This window comes from Anopheles merus, chromosome 3L (assembly GCF_017562075.2).
Source record: "Anopheles merus strain MAF chromosome 3L, AmerM5.1, whole genome shotgun sequence".
In the NCBI taxonomy this organism is placed as follows: domain Eukaryota; kingdom Metazoa; phylum Arthropoda; class Insecta; order Diptera; family Culicidae; genus Anopheles; species Anopheles merus.
In genome coordinates this window covers 34,645,506-34,669,140 of record NC_054085.1, presented here as the reverse complement: position 1 = coordinate 34,669,140, position 23,635 = coordinate 34,645,506, and the positions used below count along the sequence as shown (strand labels likewise).

At 46.2% G+C, this 23,635-nt stretch overlaps 1 protein-coding gene across 3 annotated transcripts; it reads right to left on the bottom strand.

Annotated features, from left to right (window-relative positions):
* Positions 1 to 2,944: 2,944 nt before the first annotated feature.
* Positions 2,945 to 22,717, bottom strand: LOC121598684 (transmembrane channel-like protein 7). Of its 3 annotated transcripts, none has more exons than XM_041925880.1 (5): positions 20,614 to 22,717; positions 8,241 to 8,491; positions 8,036 to 8,173; positions 6,328 to 6,428; positions 2,945 to 6,257 (listed from the first exon to the last, which is right to left on the bottom strand). In XM_041925880.1, the coding sequence occupies exons 2-5, from the start codon at positions 8,401 to 8,403 to the stop codon at positions 3,453 to 3,455; spliced, it is 3,207 nt and encodes a 1,068-aa protein (XP_041781814.1). In that variant the 5' UTR covers positions 8,404 to 8,491; positions 20,614 to 22,717; the 3' UTR covers positions 2,945 to 3,452. The 3 variants fall into 3 exon arrangements, with proteins under 3 accessions (XP_041781814.1, XP_041781815.1, XP_041781816.1); XM_041925881.1 differs by having other exon boundaries at positions 21,671 to 22,717; XM_041925882.1 differs by having other exon boundaries at positions 22,216 to 22,717.
* Between the last annotated feature and the right edge of the window lie 918 nt (positions 22,718 to 23,635).

Sequence of the window (23,635 nt, the reverse complement as noted above, 5' to 3'; positions counted from 1 at the left end):
ATTAATGAGGGTCGAGAGAAATCACGTATCTCTAATTTCGGAAGTCGAATCACGCAGTTTTCAGTCATAATATAGCAAATGTTCGTGTAATGTGGCATGAAATGAGAAGTTATAGTCACTAAATGATTTATTTGATTTGATATTGAATAAAGGTCCGCGTATCTCGGGGACCTGTACTAAATAGGAAAGAACTGCAAAGTTAAATAATTAAAAGTAAAACAGAATGACCTCTTTTTCCAGCTTCAACCTACAAGAAGAAGAATATTGCATTTAGAGAACGATAGATTACTTTACATCATGAACTACTTATGAGTACATGAGTAGCTCCATCTTGGTCAGCTGTTCTAAGGTGACGGTAGCGCTCTTCACACTCGTTGAATTCAATTTCTACTGCGATCATTTCTACCGTTTTGGCCTTATTGGGACAACAAACAACATTACTATTTGAACAGAATGAAATCTGTTGTTTGTTTTGCAGTCGTGCGTGAATGGCTGGACAGTCCTGTTCTGGCACGCAAGTTCCTTTTGTCCGATCCGTATACATGCAGTCGTCTGAGAGCTTCCGATCAGGATCAATGTACACAAGAGGCTGTTCTTCCGGGCGAGGGAGCAATACAGACTCAAGCCAAGCTTTGTGTGCACTGAGCCTTACACCTACAGCCAGCTCTCCATAGCCACAATCGCGACCGATCAAGCTGATGCCTTCGATATAAACGTCAGTGGCATCGTTTCTTTCGATAGGGCTGCCTTGCAATGCGTTACACGAGCCAGGTACCATGAAAGGCAAATTTCCATAGCATAGATGCTCGTTTTGCAAGCTCTGTGGAAGCAAATGGAGGTATGGTCGAGCCAGCGGGCATTGGTTTGACGAACGTTCGAATACTATCGTCATGAGTCCAGACTGTTGAATATCTGAAACGATTAAGAAACAAATCAAGTGAAACGAAGCACATAAATAGGTAATACTATTGTTTAATGAGCTGTTCCATACTCTTCGAATTGTACGAACTGTACTCACTCTTTGTGAGAAACACACTTAGCTGTATAAGTGTTCCTGTGCAGTTTCTACTCACAGGGCCATTACCATATGGATACCCAAATGCAACGTTTTTTTTGCTGAGTCTTTTATCTGATACAAAGTCATTTTTAGCAATTTCTTGACTATTCTCATAACGCACAGCACAAATCATTGGATGGAAATCGAAAAGTGTGACTGACTCGCCATATCGGTGGAGATTTGGACACCTTTGTATACACACCCGGCAAGTATGAACCACAGGCTTTGCCGAACGATGTCACACCAACCAGGAAAGGGATTAATCTATTGCCCTTCACAAGTTTCACTTGCAGTGGAAGTAATTGTAGGGCGCGGACTTGAGAATCGTAATCGTAGTTTGATATCGTAATGGTAATAAAGTTAATAGATATGTTTTTTTTATCGGTTATTATTTGATGATTATGCATCGGATTTATATTGTATGCTATGACATTAAATGCTGGTGATTTAATGTAACAGATAAATTACAAATTTGCCCCAAGCAATGGCTGTAGTTACACGGGTTTCCCCGACTGTATGCATTGAATAACGCATTTCTTTCTCGGCACACAATCACAATCGGCGTACTGAAAACAATTGACGAGCAACAGCTAATTCGCTCACGCGTTTGTATTTTGACGAATAATTTATTGGTTTTACCTGAAGCTCCGATCTGGTGGTAGCTTTTTGTTTGTAAGCTTTTCTTCACACTCTCGCCACTCTCGCTTCCGGCTGACAATGTTTCTGCAAAACCAACCGCACGTGGGGTTGTAGCTACTGTAGTGTGGTTTTTAATGAGATCTTAGTTTAAATCCTTTGACATAAAATTATGTTTTACGTATAATATTATCGTACTAGCTGCATGCTACCAGAAATCATGCCGACTTATATGCTGACTGTTGAATATTACACCGTGCGTCGGTAGTCTTGAATAAGATGTTTGAGATGAGGATTTACGTAAAGGATGAACTTCGCGCGCACACACGCCCTACTGGGTGCTCAAGAGCTACCGAATGACGCGGAAATCTATGTATAGGAGCTGCATTGTAGCTGCCTGGCTTTAAATGAGTTAAAGCCAGTAATTATTTCGATGCATTTATGTAGCTTCTTGTTTATCCGAAGCACCTGTATGTTGAAAGTATAAAAATGTGGATCCTGCATGCTGTTCGCGGCATATTGTTTACGGTTGTAGTAAATCATTCCAAAAGCTGACCTATGGTACATTGAGCATACATGTTTGTGTTTGTGGCTATTTGGGGAATGGCCCATTTGATGATACCAATGTTGGGGCGATCGTTCAGCACGGTGGCGTTCGTTCACTAACTAAAGTTTAAAAGTAGGCAGTCTCAATGTCGGTATCGTCTGTTCACTCGCGCGAAAGGATCTCCCGATCGATCAGCGAGATTAGAGTCTTCGCTTTCGCTGTTTCAATGATTTCACCTAAACAATTTGCCTATTTTTGGTTTGCTGGGAAAAAGTCTTTTTTTCTGTTCTAGATTTTGCTAATACATGCTACCTCTGCTTGCTCTATTCAATATTTCACTCGTATTGGTGCTTCAATCGCCCCTGTGGACCGGTAGTGGTTTTAGTGTTTGGTCCTCTGAATGCAATCCAAACTTAATTTTGTTCAATATGACTACTTTTGCTCAAATCATTCCAATTGATATCATTTACGCTATTTGCTTGACGACATTCTTGCTCTTGATCGATCCTATTTCCACTTTTTCTTCATCTCGTTCGGCTCGAGAGCATGTCACGTTACGCTGCATATATTATACTATCACAATGATATACAAACACACAAACACAGATACCTAAGCTAGTGATCAGTTGCTCACTATAACGCTGCACTTAAAAATATTCACAAACACGCAAAGAAGACTACACTAACGTAGAGTGATATATGTACAAAGCGAGCGATAAAAGAGGAAAAGGAGACACTCCGATTATTAGCAAACCTTTTTTTTACAATACCGCCCTCAAAAATTGTATGAGCATGAGCCTCCTCCTGAGCTTCATAATAATTCGTCGTCCCTCTCTCTTTCTGCGTCTCAGTTTGAGGAGTTTGGAGTCCTAAACCAGACCAATAATATCTTGTGAAGGAGGAGTCGTCGTATTGCTCTGATGGCCACTGATAAAGTTCGCTTCCCTTCGCCAGACAGTGCCGAGGCATCGCGTTTTATCTAAACTCAAATCTAATAACCTAAAGTGCTGGAGTAGCTTAACAAATAAATAATATTAATTTCGCCTGATTTCATAAAACCATAAGAGAACCTAACAGTTGGAATATAATATCACGATCGGCAGGCGTGTGTCGCGCACGTCCGCTCTCGGTCCACCTCGGGGACGAGAGAAGAGGAAAGGAACAAACGTTGGTTAGTCTGTGGGCTAATCTCATGGTATTCGCTGGGTCGCCTCAGTTCGCACCCGTCGTATTGCCGGTGGAACTGGAACCACTAGCCGGGATAGGCGGCGGCGGCAGATCCTTCGGCCGATCGCGACTGCTCGGCTTGGAGTCGCGATCAGCTCGGGGAGGTAGGGCTGGCGTCGGTTCCGACGCTTGCAACTGACTGTTGGTCCGGGGCGGTGGCACAACCGGTGGCTGCTGCTGCTGGTATGCCGACGGCGGCGGTATCACATTGTTTGCCGTGTTGCTCGAAACGGAGTGTTGCTGCTGATATTGCTGCTGCTGCTGCTGCTGTTCGGCCGCTTGGCGCATCATGCGCTTCTGGTACTCCTGCTGCTGCTTGATGAACAGGCTGAGCCGGCTGAGCAGGAACTGCTTGTCGTGGCCCTCGAGCACCAGCTGCTGCTTCAGCACCTGCACCATGTGCCGGTTGGCCGTCGACACGGCGTAGTAGTAGTAGATGAAGAACGTCAGCACCACAAAGCACGGTATGGCGAAGCTGGCCGTGCCGAAGTAGAAGATAACGTTCTGGAAGAACTGCGGCATCTTCATGAACGCCGCAATGGCCCGGTCCCACACCGACGGCAGCCCGCGGAACGGACCGCACGACCGGGACGGTACGATCTCGGCCAGCGCGTACACCACCGGCACGAGCGCGAGCGTGAACGAGATCAGCAGCGTCGACATGAACAGCGACTTGGACCGGGACGCCCGGTACAGGATGGCGGAGGGGTTCGAGTTCACCAGGCAGGCGAACTTCTTGATGTAAAACATCAGAAACGTCAGCAGCGCGGCGATCGCCGGCAGGAAGGGCGCGTAGAACGTGCCGAGCCAGCAGAGCGTCTGCGAGTAGATCACGTCCAGCACGTGCTTGGACAGCTCGAACTCCTGCTCGCCGATGAACTTGGCCAGCCGGGAGCTCGAGTGGCGCGCAAACAGTGCCCGCGGAAAGTTCACGAAGAACGTCACGAGAAAGTGCGTCGCAAAGTCGACGATGAACAGCTTGTAGAACTGCTGACCGACGAACGTTTCCCAGCACTGTGGCGCACCGTTCTGCTCGTCGTAGCACTGGGTGGGCAGCTGCTGCTGCTGTTGCTGCGTCTGTGCCTCGGCCACGGGCGATTGACGGTCGAGAAGGAGTGTGCCCAGTACTGAGATCGTCGTTGCGGTTAGATTCGCTACGAGTGAGGCATTCGCTTCGGGCAGCTGATATGCGACGGTGCTCACGAGACTGGCTTGTGTGGTGCTGGTACTGCTGATGGTGGTGGTGGTAGTAGTAACGGGCATGGCAGTGGTCGTCGAAGGAGCCAACGTGGTCGTGAGGATTTGCTCCACGCCCTGCTCGGACGACGCATTCAGCAGCAGCTTCTGCGTCACGTTCATGGGCGTGATGAGAAAGTAGAACCGGCTGAGCAGCACCGCCAGCGACGACAGTCGCAGAAACACGGTCCGGAACAGGCTGATCTTGATCACGAACAGCGGCGAATACTTCTCGTACTGCACCAGATAGTTGAACAGCTGCGGCACGACCAGATTCATGCACACGATCGCCAGGTAAGGCAGGAACTCGTAGAACAGCACGCGCAGCTTCTCCTCCAGCGAGAGCCGCTCCATCGTCGGGTCGGTCGCATTGAACCCTCCACTACCACCACCACCCGCTCCCACCTCATCGCTGATCGACGAGAGCAGTGGCGTGATGGTGCTGGCGAACGATATGGCACCGCGCTGGGACGCGGACGAAAACACCGACCAGGACGACGGCCAGCTCATGTACAGCGTCCGGTTACCGATGCCCTCGCTGAAGCTGACCGGATGCGAGGGCGTAAAGTTCGGCTCCAGCTCGGCCAGCGACACGTTAAACAGCACGTAGATTGTAATGGCAGCGAGCAGCAGTATCACAAACACGACCAGATTGACCAGCATCCGGATCGCGATCAGCTTGAGCATAAACTCGCGCGACCGATTGTTGCGCTCGTGCTCGAACCGCTTCTGGTAGAGCAGCGATTTGATCTCGTTGTGCAGCGCCCGGTGCTTGATGTCGGCCGACTTCTGGTTGTGGATGCAAAAGTCCCACCCGCCGAACACCAGGTTGCAGTACTGGTAGAACAGGCCTTCGCCCTCGGCGATCCGATCCTTAAACTGGCGCACGACCGCCCGCATGATGGCGACGAGCGTGATGATGTAGTAGATCGCGATGATGATCACGTACACGAGGGGCAGATCGTAGTACAGGATCGTTTGCCGCTCCGGGTCGGGCAGGTCGCTCTCCAGCAGCCTACTGGTTTCCACGGTCGATCCATTAATCGCTGCTGCGGCTGCCGCAGACATGCGCAACTGACGCGCCGTATGGTACGCTCGATCCTCCATTGGGCTGTAACCGTAGATCTGGTTCGTGTACATGCCGTAGAACAGCAGCGTCCCCTCGACGAACCCCGTACCCTGTATCAGATCCAGCACCGAGAACTGAGCCGTACGGGTCACATTCTCGTAGCTTTCCGAGCAGCACTGGACAGACGTTGGATCCGTCACCAGATCGCATGGCAGGTCAGTCGGTTCGCGCAGCACTAGGTGGGGCAGTACGACGAACGCAAAGATCAGCAGAAACAGCAGCAGGTTCAAGAAGACTAGCCAGCGCAGAAAGAGGAAGTACGCGACTACGCCCGTCCCGAAGTTGCCCTCGATCGTCTTCAGCGACATGCGCCACAGCTCGAGCTTGGTCTGGTATTCGCCCCACTTGGAACGAAAGCTTTGCCACGCTTTCCGCCGGCGCCATTTGATCTGCTCGAAGCCTTGCAGTCGGAGTTTGGTGGCATTCTGTAAGAGGGAAAAGTAGTCATCGATTAATGGTGTGTTTAGTAAGCTTTGAAAGGGAAGTAAGCATTACCTGTAGCTGTGCCTTCATTTCTCGCTTCTGTGCCATCGGGACCGGCATCGATTTGATCTCCCGAATCTCCTCCCATGTTCGCTCCTCGTTAATCAGGTTCTCTGGGAGGACAAGTAAAGAAAAAGGCATTTCAATATGATTGCAATGCAACCCCTAGACACTGTCTGACAGAGGCGAAGAACCCTTTGCCTCTTTTACAATGCTGTCCAACACCGGCCCTGATCATCCCTGATCGTTCGTTGCAAGTCAACAGTCTCAAAGGTCCATTGTTTCATTGCACTGTGTGCTGTGCTTGGAACACAAACACATACACACAGACACACTTCCGGGTAACAATTGCAGCACAGACAATGGTTTCGCTCCACACCGCTAGGTTAATGTCAGTGTCGCAATTTGACGGCAACGTCCGTCACATACGTCGCACGTTGCACATTCGTTAGCTGCCACTCGGTGACGATCTAATGGAGATCAATCAACTGGGTCTGGTGTGAAGGGCTGGAATCATGCTGCAGTTGGGTCGCGAGGGCAAGATCAGTTGATTCTTTTAAAATAAACGACAAATGAAGCATCTTCACAGACATTGATTAAGAATTAAGTGACGCCAAATCGTACAAAAGATACAACCTACAGTCAGAATGATTTCATATGAGAGCAATTCTAACAACTTCAGGGTTTTTGCTCCACGTATGATTAAAGCGGCGATGACTCATTCTCCATCCAAGAGCTGATGATCTTGCTAAATCTTTGTTTCGTTCATTGCTTTTTGCTTCGTTCGGTGCAGAACAGAATCGAGCAAGCTGATCTTCCAACGGAACAAGACAAAGAACTTAACTTAAAAGCGATAAAGAGCTGTAACTATCCAATCGTTTAAATACACGTTCTTTGAAGATTACTCTGTAGTTGAAGTTCTTACTGAAATCAGTTTCCCAACAAAACAAATAATTCAAGATTCCACAGCAGTAGACCAAAGCCGCAGTCGGCTCAATAAAAAAACATAAGATTCTCATCATCCTCACGCCACCCACATGTAACGGTATCTCGTAAGGGCTCGCATGACACACGACGACCCCACTTCTATCATCGGGAAGCAAGCCGCTATAGCGATGCTCTTGAGATAATTTACGATCCTCTCCCCGCGTGACGCTCGCGAAGTTAGTAGTCGATAGAAGAGAGCCGAAGAGAGCGCGCGACACGCACGCAGTCTGCTGGTCGATCAATCTGCCAGCCGTTCGTTGAACTACACCGATCATGAGTGGCAAGAGTAAAAAAAGAACCAGCTCCAGCTATAAAGTGACCGGATACGGAATATCATCGTGGGACAATTTCACGCTGCTGTTACGCTCCCTTCCCCACAGATGTGTGGGGGTTTGATGTGGGGTAGCTAATTTATTTTCTTTTTTTCTTCCCTCTCTTTGGTGATAGCTATGGACCAAGCTCATTAGCATTGAATGCAATGGTTATTAGTTTTTTATTTCTGTTTTTTTTTTCTTGCTTATTTGCATGAGTTGTATTTTTGGGGCGATTTTTACACCGATGGAACCATCACTTGATGTTCGTAACAATGCCACCCAAATCAACAAACATTATTTGTGATAATGGAACAATTACGACCTATCTTTATGTGAAAGTCATTTGGAGGGCATTACAGTAATTCAAGTTCTATCAGAAACCCCACAGGATCTTCTCATCCACAAGCATTTAAACTCACCTGATAGATCGGGCAGGGTGGCCACCTGCATCTCGTGGTACTGTGAGCCTCGGCGGGCAACGGTCGAGAAGCTGGCCCGCCGCCTCGTACCACCTTTCGTGTCCTGCCCCTGGGCAGGTCGGACGCGCCTTGTCGTAGCTAAAACACAAACACAAGTTAGGTTGGATCCTGCTACTGATCATTCCCACCAGGATCAAGTACTTACCATTTCGCGTTTGCTTCGACGGTAGCAGGGTTGCAATCTTCGATGGATCTCGCTGCATACCCTCCAGGTCGGCCGGATAGCTCTCCTGGTAAAACTCGCCGCCAGCCTCTTCCCATCCTTGCGTTTTGCTCGCCCTTGATCGACGATCCTTACCGCCGGACATGATTTCCGGGATCTGTTCCTCCACACGGTGGAACTTCAAACACCTGGAATGCGCGCTGCTTTAACGTACACACTACGCGTTTTACTTTCTGCAATGGGGAATAGGAACCAGTAGATACGACATGTTAGCGAGAGCAGCACTTGATGGCGTCTGTGGAGATGTCTTTACTACTTTGATACAATTCTGGAACGTCGCCAGAGCAGAATGAATAAGCGATTGACGTGGCCTGGAAGAGCGTGTACCATATCACACCCACTTCACACCTGTCCGGACGTCCGGAAGTTCGAATCTCCAAGCCCCATCACACCCGTCACTCACATGGACGTGGTCTGCATTGGCAAGAGCGCCCACTCCTACACGCCCGTAATGTCTCGTTAATTGCCTATCATCACCTCGAACTTCTAACAGACACTCGAGAGTTTGTTCAGAGCGTTTTTCCCGCACACAGCACAGCTGCATGCAACACGCACATCAAACACCGTTGCGACGCTATTCCGACCTATTCCCCCTTCACCTTCTTTCAAACCAACAAGGCACAGGACAGGCGACACAATCATCGTAGCGAGCGCATTGATGAGGTGTTAATGAGTCTCAATTACCAATTGACTGCGTTCCGGTGCTTGACATGTTGTGCGCGCGGTTGCGATAAGATAAGCGAATGCTCTGATTGAAGGATTTTCGCGACAGTGTGGAAGATGGAAGGGGAAAAAACAGACAGCCAACAACCCTTTCGGTAAGTGTGTTTAGTGCCCAATGATACTTCCACATCTAACTTTCACTCGTGCTAACATGTGGAGGAGTCATTACGGGCGTTCTATCTTATCTACCGGCATTGATCGGTACTTGGGTTTGACCCAATGCTTGACACTTTGGGAGTGGACGAGTCTATTGTTGATATTGATGTGTGTGACGGTGTCATACTATATGGTAGCGCTTACATGTTCGAATACATGCCGAAGGATCTTGTACACTTCAGCCGCATTTCAAGTGCATCACCGCTATCTTGGTTTAAAGATTGTTAGGTGCTTCTCCATTTCCTCGTTGTAGGTTCAAACTGTGTACTTGAGTCATCCCATCTTTGAAGTGGGCTCTCGAGTGCAAATTTCCACTGGGTTTATTATCGTAAAATGGGACTTACACGAATGTGTCACATGTTTTGATATCCTGCAGTAGCGTGACTTGTATCAAAGTAATGACTATAAAGGTGTGTTTGTATTAAGTTATCTGTATTGTACTGAGAAATATCTCACATAAAACGCGAATGACTAATTCCACACCAGTTCACGCAGTTCTGTGAAATGTCAAACGTCCCCGAATGCGCTGCGCTGACCTTAACCTCAAACGACCAACTTTCACTAGCCGGAACGGTAAGTCTTCCAACATCTTGCCACATTTCACACTACCTTGAGTCACCACCCACCACGAAATGAACTCTCTTTTTCGCTTCTCGTTTGCCAACCACACAGAACTAACACGCTACAAAAACCATTTGAGGGGGTTTGTACTGAACATTTCTGCACTTTGTCCTAGGTACGTCGCTCACGCGTCAAAATGTGGCATCGAACCTTGGCCGGCGAGCAAGTAATCTCACTAACAGCAGCAGCAGCAGCAGCATCAGATCAAACAAGCCCCTCCCCAGGCCGGCCATGTGTCGCCAACCTTGCATTGCCAGACGTCAAAATGCCGAAAACACCGGCGAAATGCTACTTGTAGTAGAGCGTAGTAAAATTAAAAATAACCCCCCCCCGAATAAGCATAGATCGTGGTTGCGAAAGAGAGAGAGAGAGAGAGAGAGAGAGAGAGAGAGAGAGAGAGAGAGAGAGAGAGAGAGAGAGAGAGAGAGATGAAGTTGGGTGGTTCATTTCGAGTGAACCGATGAAGGTCGTTCGAGCAGAAACGATCGATCGATCAATCGCGATTGATGAATTGCACACAAGAGGGTACACGTACGCACACTTAAACTGTCGATTGAGGCATTGAGTGGCGTTAGGGGCATCGTGTGCGAGGAACAGACTTTACAGTAATCGCTCAAATACCACAAACATTCACCTCTCACGATCAGCACTGCAATCCACTATACCGTCAGCCGGTTCAACGTCTTCAAGAGACGCTGAGTCGATTAGACTTGGAAAAATCTGAACGATTTTTATTTCCTCCCCAAAGCTGTTGTATATGGCGTCAGATACCGGGCAATGTATCGTGTTACATAAACATCCCCCTTCCAGACGTGTGCAGGAATTCAAGAAAATCGCAAACCTCGTTTAACTGTTACTTGCCTACCGTGTCATTCATCGAAACTGGCGATGTTGTTATCTTACTGCAAATGCAAATATGAAAACAAAAAAAAAAGAAAATTCCAAAATACGTCAGACATCATCGCCCCGGCATGATCGCGGGCACGATCGGTGGGTAAAGTCAGGCACGTTTTTAAAAATACAGAATTGCACAAACGGCATGGTCTGGAAATCGTGCCGGAAAATGGTCGCTTTTCTGTCTGTTCCTTCTGCCCCTCGATCACGATCGCAAATCCTGTTGCGAGATACGGAAAAGGGATGTTTGTGTAGGGGGACGGGGGCGTTTACGATGTGTTTTCCTTTTGCAGAACCAAACGGAAGCAAAAGCAGGTTATTTTTTTATTGGTTAGATAAATACACACACGCACCATGGTTTGCCCTTTCCACGAGAAGCATCTTCCACGAGACTTTGCAGCTTCTTCAATTTAATCGCTGCTCCGATTTAAGCTATTTGTTTACACGTTTCAACGCGATCATAATTAAGCGAAGAAACAAGAGGAGCAGTAATGCATGGACGACCCCCATCATTAGCTTAACAAGGCTCCACGCGCCAAGGCAGCAGCACAGAGTTGGGACATTTCTTTTGCGAAACATCTTTATGATTTCGTTTGTTTAGTTTTTCCTTTTTTTGTGGTCATGTTTGCGCATTAATTCATTTTCACAGCGTCACCGCCGAGACATCGCGCAGACACGAAACTGAAACACCTCCCAGATAAACACAACCAAGTACAGTGGTAAGCAGTTGTGTTTTGGTGCTGGGTTTTTTTGGTGTAGCAAAACGAAACACGTGCACGGAAGGGCAATCGTTTAGCTAAACCAGCATGGAAACGCCGCAGCACATGGACAGCAACATTTAGTTTGGTACCGTGTAAACCACACTCACTCTCCTCATCCTGCCTAATTTCCAACATCACACGACAACACTGCTACCACTACTATCTACTGACGTGCAGCGATGGCGACGATTAGTGCAGACTATTAGCAGTAACTTTTGGGTTGATGGGATGTTTCGTTATTTACCATCTTCACCCACCATCCGGGTTGATGGCGTTTGTTTATTGGTAGCAACCGGCAGAGCGATAATAAACAAGCCCCCGCGCCCGAGTGCAACTCGTTGCAAGTGCTCCGTGCTAACGCACGACGCCGAAATAGTCGATACCGATCGAGCACGTTTATTTTACATGCAATCCAGTCACTTCAGCTCCTTGTGCTCAATCGAACTGTTTTGCGCGCCCGTTTGATGGACCACTTTATGGGTGGTGTGGTATAAAAATCGTCCATAAATAAGGGAAGCAGCGGCCAGGAAGAGAGTCCAATGATTAACCCATTTGCGTTGGGGATTAAATTATATAGCACTGCCCAACTTGATCGGAATAATTGAAGTACACTTGTGCACGCGACTACTCAAGCGATTGGGAAATATCAAAACAGTAACAGTTTCTGTGTTAGGCGTGCTTCAAACTAATGTTTCTCAATTATTGTTGTAACCCTCAACATATCGGTTCAATCAAAGCGCACAACACACACACACACATTCGCCACGAGTAAGCAAGTGTTATTAAATTGCTTGCCTTCTCGTCGATCGAACGTACTCCCCCCGAGATTCTAATCTATTTATTACCAATCAAAAACATTGCGCTGTACGTTTCCGTTTGGGCAAATGTGTGGCCATTGCCACCGGCGCAAAGCGGTTTAGAATACGCGATGCCCACAGGAGGCCCCCGCGCGCGAGCTGCACAAGAATCAAGTAGGGGGTGCTGCTATTTTCAGCCGAGGGCACCCAAGCATTTGACATTTGTCTAGCGTCTATTTATGGGCCCCCCGGGGGCCCCCTTTTCAGCAGTTCCCTGTTTTGAAAAATAGCGACAGTAAAGAAGGTGTTGACAGTTTGCAAGCACTTGAAATGGGAAGAAAATACATTGATTCGGGAGGTTTCTAACACCCTTTCTAAAACCTTTCTTACGAGAGGTAGTTAGTAATTTAATGGGCAAATAAAAAACTTTCTCAGACCCATTTTTCTTTAAATATGGTCCGATTTAAACTCGATTCGTTGTGAGGAACTGAGCGGAAGCAGTAGCACGGTTGTAAAGCAGAAGTTATCATCCAAACAGCAACCGAGAAACGAGCGTCGAGCGGAAGCACTGGGTAAAATTATATATTGGGTGTGAGGGTAACAGAAAAAAAACTCACCACTGTTCAGCGTTAGTTTGTGTTCCGTTTTTTTTTTTTTTGCTATTTTGTCTTGGTTCTCTGTTTTAATTTCGGCTCAACGCGGCGTGTCGGCAAAGCAAAAAGATAGCGTCTCGTCGCGTCGGGAAGTAAGCAGCGTGGGGCATTAGCCCGCCCCATTCTTCAGACCAGGGAGAGAGACCTGCGAAACGGTGGTCGCTCGTCTGATCGGTTGCATATTGTGCAATTGCGTGGCGTGGCGAGTTTTGCACACACACACACACACACCGATGACTCAAAAGCTGTTAAAGAGGTGCGCGATGAAGCGTTGAAACCGTTGGTGGCGCAAACCGTTCGTTCGCTCGCTCGAAGCGCGCCGGTTGACCAATATTGCAGGCAAAACTCATCACAAATCTGTCCGCAAGGGGTGAAACAGAGACCCTTGGGCGAGTTGGAGTCGATGGCAGCAAAACTGTATTGCCGGCATGGCATAACCAAAGCGAAAGTGAAGTATTTGTAGTATGTCGTTGACTTTACTGCCAGTGACGGCACAGATGGAGAGAATGATTCGCTTGAAACATGCTTTCCTGCCAGATGTTGGAGCCAAAGCGGAACTCAAGTTAGCAAAGGGTCTTATTTTCATGCCTGTTTAGCAGGACCTACCATTATTTCATGGTGGGAATAGCTTTCAAAAGTGTCCTAAAACATACCGATGATACGTCACGAGATATCTTTAGCTTTATCTTAAAATATAATTAAGATTATGATCCATAGTAATGATATAAGTCCAAATCTCAATATTGGATCGTTAGATGTCATTGAAATGACGTGAAAAGCGTATTAGAGCCAGTTCCCGCGATATGCCACCATATGGAATAGAGTCTATATCATGTACTCAAACGAAATACAAATAGAAGACCCAAAATAGGAGAAGATCTCGATGATTATGACGTCATAATGCAGTACCCAAATGGTTCTAGGTGGCGCAGAAGAGAAATATATCACCTGAAGTTCAATATTCTACATTCTGAAGTTAACCAAGTATTGAATGCGCTTCCATTTGATAGCAGATATCTTTAGATGCTTAATATCTATGTCATCTATATCAATATCTCAAGTTATGATATATATCGTTGGGATATTCCAATATTGGGATCTTGAGAATCAAATCATAGATGCTCTCTTAAAGAACGCGATTACTTTTGCACTTATTACCTGAGCTATATATTGGAAAACGAGGATAGGAACTTGCAAAAATTCTTTTCATCTTCATCTGGCACAACTAAAAGTCTACACAGCTAAGATGCATGAACTGCTGGCGCGTAGTTCCATCCGAAACCTTATCAAATTATAGCATTTTGAGGCACAAAATCCCCAAACGACCGACACTATTTCCATTGTGCCCTCTGCACACGACAAAAACCTCCACCGGTTTCTACTTTCTTTTTGGCACAAACAATTTTCATTAAATTAACACGAACACGGACAAAAAAAACCACGCAGGTGCCGGAACCGAACTGTTTCGCGGACTCAAAATTTGCCACACCTCGAACAATGCTTGTCACACACACACGCGCACGTGCACACGCAGGAAATGAATAGAAAAATACAATTGAGCTTCCGTGGGGCATTTTTTTCACCATTTTTCGAAAGGTGAGTTAGTCACAGTCGGCCCCCAAATGTAGGACGACCGAAAGCCATGTGTCATCGAATCCCAAATCCACACTTTTGTGAACTTTTGTGATGCCAAACTTTCACCTCCAATTTTCCCGCCGTGACGTTGCAGTGGTTTTGAAGAAGAAAAGCAACAAAAAACAACAACCTCTTGGTGCCACACTGCATGATTGTTGGCCTGAGGTCTGGGGAAAAACTAAACCATACAAACACACACACCCAACCCGCCGGTTCGATGCAGCTGATTCAACACACAACCGTGCCGGAACGATTGCTTGTTTACAGCTAGGTTTTTTTTTGCCTTCGCTGCCGACATGGATCATACGATTGGCAATCAAACGTCTAATTGCAGTTCATTTGTGAGGTGAGGTTGCGAATTGGCTGCGATCTCTATCGTTTGCCTTCGTCTTGTGAGTCGCACTGGCTTGATTGAGAGAAAATTAAACGTTATTCCAATTGCATTTGTGACCACAGGGAAAAGGGCAATGTACTCTTTAGGGTGGAAAAGAATGACAAACTTGACAACATACACTGAACACTGTACGCTAAACTCTTCACAGCTTCAAATGTGGCATGAAAACATGCTTAAAAATGATAATAAAAAGCCAAAAATAAATCGCACTCGCAACGGTCGTGGCGCCTCCTTCTTGGGGACGAGCAGTATTTTCGCATTGTTTTACATTTTACGCGCACAATTACCAACCACAGCGGATTTTCAGCTGTTGCTCTTGAAATCTTTCCATCCGCACCACACAGAAAGAAACAAAAGATCAACGAAGCGATCTTTACGCTTCCTCTCTATTGCTGGTTGAGTCAATCTCACTTGCGCCATAAATTTCGCCACACTCGGGAAATTGGGAAACAATGTTCGTTGTTTTCCTTCTGTTATTTTCGCTCTATCAAATGCTAAAAAGGTCCCCTCCTCTTGTTGTACACTCTATTTGTACTGGGTAGGTTAAAAATATATTTGAATTTTATTATTACCCAACATTACGAAGGAAGTAGCGCCGAGCCGATCGCTCGGACGAGTGTGATCTTCCCTCAAGCACTTTTTTTAAGGGCAAATGCTCGAAAATATCATCCCATCGGGACACACGTCGCCCGGATGATCGTCCCAATTAGAAGCATTCTAATTGAATTATACATATTTCACCCAGCACCACAGCTGATGGTGTGCTGACGGCGAGAGATGCTCTTTAAATGGTTTTTGCCTCCATCCGTCCACCTCATAGATGGGCTGTCCCAAAAAAACAAAAATTGCGAACCAAATAGTAACGACTCACGGTGAACCCGTGGCTCAATATTTGTCACTCGCCGGTTGGGCCGGTTGTACGAAATGTTTATCGTGCTCGTTGGCAGGGTATCGAGTGGAAAAAAGAATGACCGCGAAAATACAAAACGCAACGAGCAGTATATGGCAACGGGGTGCGATGTTTGATATGGCAAATCATTCGTCACTACGCGATCCGGTGGGCTTGCGTGGTCGCCATAACGCTTCGCTTCGGCGGTGCAGTGCAGGGCAGAGGGGAACATTATTGGACTGTACGATGCGGGGGAATGTGCAAATCGTGACATGCGTGCTGATTGACATGTGATAGAGTGTAATTACGACTTGGAGAGACGAGCGCTTTAGGAAGTTTGTTTGCTTACGGAAGGGATGGTTTAGAACAGCAAATAGAGTTCTTATCTAAATCCACCATGTGAAGGAGGTAATACACGAAACAAGCTTGTAGATAATTTGTCTTCCGGAAGTTGTCCTATTTTTTCCTAAGGTAATATTTTGCTTAAAGAAATTGAATGAGCGACAAGAATCATAGGTTCGTAAGCCTAGAAATAAACCTGTGATTCAAGCGACTCAGTAAAACAATATATATGAATTGAGCATCCTAAAAGACGCACCCGTCGCTTGACGATGAACTTATATTACAATTATTTGATGAACTAGTACTGCGAAATACTTTCACATACAAATATATTTTTTCGAGTGCAGAAATACGAACAAACCCCCCTTTGTAAAGTAAACTTAAATAAATAAATAAACAAACACTTTATTGCTAATTGTTTCAGCCAACACCTGGCTCAAGTGTCATCCGATACTGTATCACAGCGACAAACAAAAGCTTCTGTTGGCAAAAAAAAAACAGTTTCGTGAGAAAAAGTGTCATGCTCTACGAAATACATAGTGTGTTTTTATCTTTCTTTCGATAATTCTTGTTGTATAATGCATTTTTTTCTTTAAAGAATTTGCTTTTTTAGCTTTTCGCATCGCTAGCTGTTTGTACCGGAAACGGGATCATATTTACACCAACAACAAAAACTGACTGCAAATTTTGCCAAGCCACGAACCCGATAAAGACAACAGCACGCGTGTTTGGACGTGTGAATTGCTTGTGCAAAGCATCGAGAAAGACACCAAAAAGTGCTTCACAAGCGCAACTTTGATAGCAAAAGTGGACGGACCGAAGTAGTGAAGGTAGAAAGCGAAGCAATGACTCCAACGAAGAAACAGAAAAAAACAGACAACCGAAAAAAGTGAAACAGCATAATTAGTGCTATTAATCATGCATACAGTGAGGGGGAGGCGTCAATAATTGGTGTGTGGGTGGAGGTTTTTCTTTAGTTTGTTGGCGGTTAAAGCGGTAAAAGAGAGCAGATAAAAAGGTGTTGCTAGAGACGTAACAGAATCTCAAATATTCTGGACATTCTTCCTTGCAAAGTTTAACGTTTCCTTAATGTATCACATTTTAAATTGAATCTCTTCTCATCGCACAAATATATTCCTAAGAACAGTCCAACATAATTGATAAGGTCAAACGGCTACTTCCCAATGCGCTTGCCGTGCGAGTAATTTAGCGATTTGCCGCAAGGAAGACAGGAAACATTCATTTTAAACTCGTCGCACAGACGCATCCACGCAGACGGCCCAAAAGACTTGGTCCTATTTTAAGCGCATCTCATTGCCAATCATCCCCTCGCTGCGGGAAGACGGCCGACGCACAGAGGCAAGGTTCACAGCCCGGAAGGTCATCCTGGGCCATACGCGGATGTGGAAGGGAACAACCAAACCAACGACGGCGAGGTGCACATAAAGCCGTCGCTGGTTTTAGCATTTTATGTTTTTATTCCTTTCTCCCCGCCGGCGATGCAGCACCGACCCAGCTAAAGATGCAGCGGAACTGCCACCGCACTCACGGGAGGGACAGCCAACGGACTGTTTTGCGAGTTTAATCTCGCAACACACACACACACACACATGCTGCAGCGGATCATTCGCACATTAGATCATCGTGTGTGAGAAGACCCTGACTAACACGGCCTGTGTCACGAAGATGGCAACATGGGATGATAAATTAAACGCGCTGTAAGTTAGGGACAGGAATGGAGACATTGAGGGAAGCATGTGTCTACAGGCAGGCAGAATGGATGGAATAGAGTTTCAAAGGGAAGAATCGTTTCCTTATCATACTGTGAGATTTTTGAGTGATGCAGTAATTTTATTAATGCCGCAAAAGTATTTACATTACGTAAAGTTCGTCTGTAATAATGATCACATCCAATCAAACCAACTTTGGTTTGGATTGAACCGATAGATGGCGCTGTACGAAACACTTACCAGTGATCTTGTTTTGTTTCTGTTGAATTGATGTGTTTACCAACCAAGAACAAATAATTGCAATTGAACCAAACTCTCAACAAACCGTTCTGAGGAAACCCTTTATAATGACGATCGTTGTGGCTTTAGATGCCCTTTTTACTCGTTATTCCCTTTACCGTCTATGTAGATCAGCTCAAACCCGCGATCGCATCACTTGGTACTACCAACAATCACTCGGTACAACTGCGAGGGTAGGGAGAGTAGTATCATCATCATTACTGTAATTCGCGAGATTACCATGTACACCACGGCTACTCGATGGTACACGGATGTATCGCGGAGGTCGCTGCTGATGCTCTCTACCAGCAACTAATAATAACAGCGAAACGTGCTATGACAAGGAACGACGAGCAGGAGGATTTACATTTCACCCGGCGTTGGATAATACCGCGCGATAAGTGTAGCTTTATCTCGTTTACCACAAACGAACCCACTTTGGGCGAATGTTGTGGCGTAGTATAGCGGCTAGTTCGGAGTCGGGATCAAACCCACCAGCCGAAAGACCTGAGACAATTCAACCACTGTGCTTGGCGCAGCTGATCAGCCACGCCGGAGCACGTTTTGCTTGCTGCGCCAAGGTCCAAACGGTTGATAACGGAGCACACACAAGCAAACAAACAGGGCATTTATATTTCTATGGTTGTTCGAAGCAAGAGCCACAGCAAGAACTGCGTCCACGAGCTTCACTTTTGCCTCGTCTTGTTTTTTTTTGTTTTCGCTTCCGTTTGCTCTCGTTTTCGATGCGCAACATACGCGGCGCGTGTGGGTGTAAGTGCAGGCGGATGAGTGCAGTCCGATTTGTGCAAACGGAGCATACAAAGAGAGTGGACCAAGCATTTGATTGAAGAGTGAATGAGGTCGCATTTCATTCGCTGACGGTTCATTTCCGCGTTGCGGCAACGGAAAGTGTCAGCGATTTTTTTAAAGGGATTGTGTGAAGTTTGCATGTCTGAGTTTGAAGTCTGAAGGAAAAGGGTAGGCCCTAGGAAACTAGAGCATATGTACTCTAGGGGTAATCTAAATTTGTTTTTCTTCTTTAATTTTATATATTTTATATTTTATAAATACATTCTGGAGTGGATGATCTTGAACTGTAAGCGCTATTAGTCGTTATCAAACATTGAAGTTCGTTTCAAATTCTTCCATATGATATGCTGCCAAACGTATTTCCAAAGATGAGGATTTAGTCTGTTATTCGACATAGTTGTTCTTATAGCATAAAATGTATCTATCATGAACCAATTTTGTGTATTCCAGCAGTAGACTCAGGACTCAGGATAGCTGAGAGGTTATATGTTCTGTATCTTCTGTGAAGAATCTTCTTTCATTGTTGATGTTAGTCCAAGATATAGTACTCTTTGACATTGCACCAACATAACAAAAGGTTTTGGAAAACATCTAACCACAACCATCACTCTCATCATCTCAACAAATTGAAAAATTATGAAAGGTCCTTTAATCTTCTCTATCTTTCAAGTCTCCCAAATCCAATAGACACACAAGACTATTAACAAGGACTTGAGGATGAGAATCCGATTATTCAGAAATTGCAGCCCAAATGATGAATTCCTACTGCGATTACTAATCACACAGACCAGTTAATAATACCTCGCATTCTAGAATGTTAAAAGAATTCATTTCGAGTTTTTGTTACCTCAATCCCTCTATGTCAATTTCACGCTCAAAAGTCAAATAGAATTATTCGAAAAGAAGTTTCTAAAGCAACAGATTAGAGATTAGAGCTCCGTTGCCATCACTGGAGAACTCTCTGGAATATTGAATCTCGGCGACTAAAAAAGAAAACTGACAAGCCTTCTGCACGAAAGGAGGTTGTTGCCTTCCACCAGCTAATCGCAACGAGCTTATCACAACTCTTTTTCCCAGCATCGCCCAATGATCCCGCTCTTTTTGAGGTCATCGTCATCAGCAAACGATTCAATCCAACGAGCTATGAATAATGTACGCCTGAGAGTAGATTTAATGGACCGCGACACATATCTCCTCCACGTGGTGGCACGCTTCCTACCGAAGGCATGTAATTACAAACCGACCTGGTGCTTCCGCCACAAACGAGCGGATCGTAATTGTTTCGTGCATCTCTGGTTCTAGTTGCTCTAGAACTGGTTTCCACATCGGGCCCAACAAGCATGTAAACATGTAAATAGTTGGTGTTTGAACGTTTGATAGATTTATTTGAACGCCCTTGTCTACCCACCATTAGCATTTAATTGGGTCGTGGCTACAAGATGTGCTTTCTAAGGGCGAGATCTTGCTACAATGTTCCCAGTTGGGCCGGGATAAACTTGTTCCAACCAGAGCCTGGAACTAGAACTGCATTCGTTTCACCAAACCTTGCAAGAATTGTTGCTCATATGATGTTAAATGCTGCTGCAAGGAAGCAAAACATATTCATCTTACCACGTATCTCACTGGCCTCCCGCACACAAAGGTGTGCCGTACCGCGGTGTGTTGGCAAACGGTTTAACTCTATATGCTTTGTTCTCGTTACCCCCTCCCGTCGATCACTAGATCGGCGCTAGATTGCTTCTAGATGCCCAAGGCTACCCCTAGTGGGGCCCACACGGACACGAACCGGCGTGTGGCATTGGCTTGCAGTTGCACAGAACCTGCAGAACGTGCACCACCACCACCACCACCTTGGCTGTGGCACCTTGGGAATGTGGTCCAGCCGTTTGCTTCCTTGCTTGGGCGTTGCGCTTGAACGGACTCTGGGCACTGGTTTTCACTAAACTTGCATTTTTCAAATGCTGGCTTCGCCTTTCTTTCTCCTCGCACTCACAACACTTCAAGTGGATTTACTTTTCAGCTTAAATTAACTCACTAAACCGGTCACAACGGATACGCGCTCACATACATTTCATCACACAGACACACAAACTGGGACCTTTTTACTGCTGCCCCTTCCCCGCACCGGTGGAAACCGCAGCTCGCCGCCTACTGTGCATTAGAAACGCGTCCCGGCACACCGCTGACGGGCCAGCGGACGACAACAACGACGAAGGCATCATGGTGGGAGCAGCTTTATTTTCCGGTTTTTGTTCTACTTTTTTGCCCCGCACGCGCACACATTGCACAGTGAGCCCTAAGGAAAGGAACTGCTCCTGGTGCTGCTGCTGCAAGCGACGAACTCTTGCATCGTCGGACCAGCGCAATCTGCAAGGTGTGGTAAACCGCTGCAGGAAAAGGGTGCAGAACTCCCCCAACTCGGTTTTCGCACACACACAGACACACAAACACACCCTTGGAAGCGATGCAGCACTTTTGTTGTTGTCGGGGTAAAGAGGAGCTCTTTTTCAGCACTTTTGGGGGAGTTGGGGGCAAAGCAAATCCTTTAACTGTATTGCACTGTAACACACACATACACGGACGGGATTAGGGATTAGGCCTTACGGAAATTGCATTTACATTTGCTTGCGGAGGAGGAGGGAGCTATTTCACACACATTTAGCTTCACCTTTTTTATAATTTGCAGACTTTTCACGGCATTCTCTGAATCACTCTGCCATTATGATGGCTTTTTTCACTCTGAGCACTTGAGCACGGACAGCCTCCTGTTGACGGGGAGCGGGCCTCCACTCCCACCACCCTTCGCTCGCTTCAAGAGCCGATTTTCACGTTTGCTTCCAACGCCGGAAATGGCTTTCGGACGCTCCCTCTTTTCCTCATCCACTTCACAGCATCCACACACACACACAGAGACGGTTGAAAGAGATATTCAACACTTCTTTGCACAACTTTTGCTTCTTGTTTGGACTTTTGCCTTCACAGCCGTCTTAGCGGCCAGAGAACTTTGATTTACTACAACGTTGTACCACTTCTTTCGCTTCGCTTCTTTCGGCGCACCTCGGAGAAAAACACACCATCAAAGGGAGCTTTTCCGCCAGCATCCAACACAGACACACACACACACACACGCGGACAGGAGCGAGAGTAGAAATGATGGCGATGAAGCCCTTTCTCTTCTCACGCTATACACGTATACACATGCGCGCCACTCACCTCCATTTCCCCCACACCGCTCTTCCCTTGCCCGGCCAGCGCGTTGCCTGGTGCCCAACAGCGGCCTGTGTTGTCGTTGACACAATCGAGCCCACCACACACACGCAAACACAAAACACACAAAACTCTTCCCCACCGCGAGATGGATACACAGACACACACCACACACGGCACAGGTGAAAATTTTGCTCTCGGCCCGAAGAGGATGGATGGAGAGATGCGTTCTCTAACCACCGTTCACAGGGGTGGGTTGAACACAGGGGGTGGCTTTGCTTTTGCTGCCAGCCTACGGTCAGGGATATGCTGCGATTCAGCACAACTTCTTCTTCGCTTGATGCTGCCGCTTGCAAATCCTCTTGCGGATGGAAGCTGCTGCTGCTGCTGCTGCTGCTGCTGCTGAAGAAGAAAGCAAAACCCGATACACACAGACCTGCGGACCGCAAAACAACCCCCTGTAGCCGTCGGCGGATCCGCTTGTTTCGAGCGCGAGAAACATAATGAAGAGCGGACAGCCGCGCGGCTTTGAATGGCCGAACGGGAGAGAGCGAGCGAGCGAGCGAGAGAGAGAGCGCGTACGCTCGTTTGCGGGAGTAGTTTTTGAATGAAGCGAGGGGCTGGTCGAAAAGTAACTTTTGGGTGTTGTTTCTTGTATTTATTTGGCTTTCTTGTTGACATCACATATTTTGGAACAGTTTTAGCGAATCATTTCCTTCTTGAGGATGGTTCCGTTTTTGTACAAATTTAAATTAAATTTAAATTACTTATTTAATACTTTTAAACCGATTACCTCGTAGGAGCACAGTATTTTCAGCCTCTTTTGTTTCACACAATTTCCCCATGCTAACCCTTGTCTGAGGGGTAGGACTTTGCGCCTTGGGAAATGTGAGCCGCAAAAGCAACATTTTAAATTTCCGTTGACATTCCAACAAGAATAGAAGTTGTACAGGTGTCCCCCGAGATACGACTGTATTTGGGACCGAAAAAAAGTCCCAACGCAAGGCGTAAGTCGAAAAAGTCGTATGTCGAATATCTGTCAATGTAAAGTTTATAACCGAAGTTGAAGAGTCGAAATCTATTATATCGTGTTTTTTATTTGAAATAATGTTCAATAATGAATTAATTTTACACAAAAAGTCGTTTACACGATATAGATATTCAATATCGGGTAGTTGTGAAATCTTTGGAAATGTGTGTGTAACGGTTATCAGCTCAGAAATTCAAAAATATACATCAATTTCTTCTCGATGACAACTTTTCAATGTCAACATCAAAATCGTCGTATCTGCGAATCGTCGTAACTCGAGAGGGTCGTAGCTCGGGGGACGCCTGTATTTGTAATCTGTATTAGCATTTTTGTTAAATATAAAAATAAACAAACATGTTATACCTTTAGAAAACTCAACACAGGCTTTTTTGCATG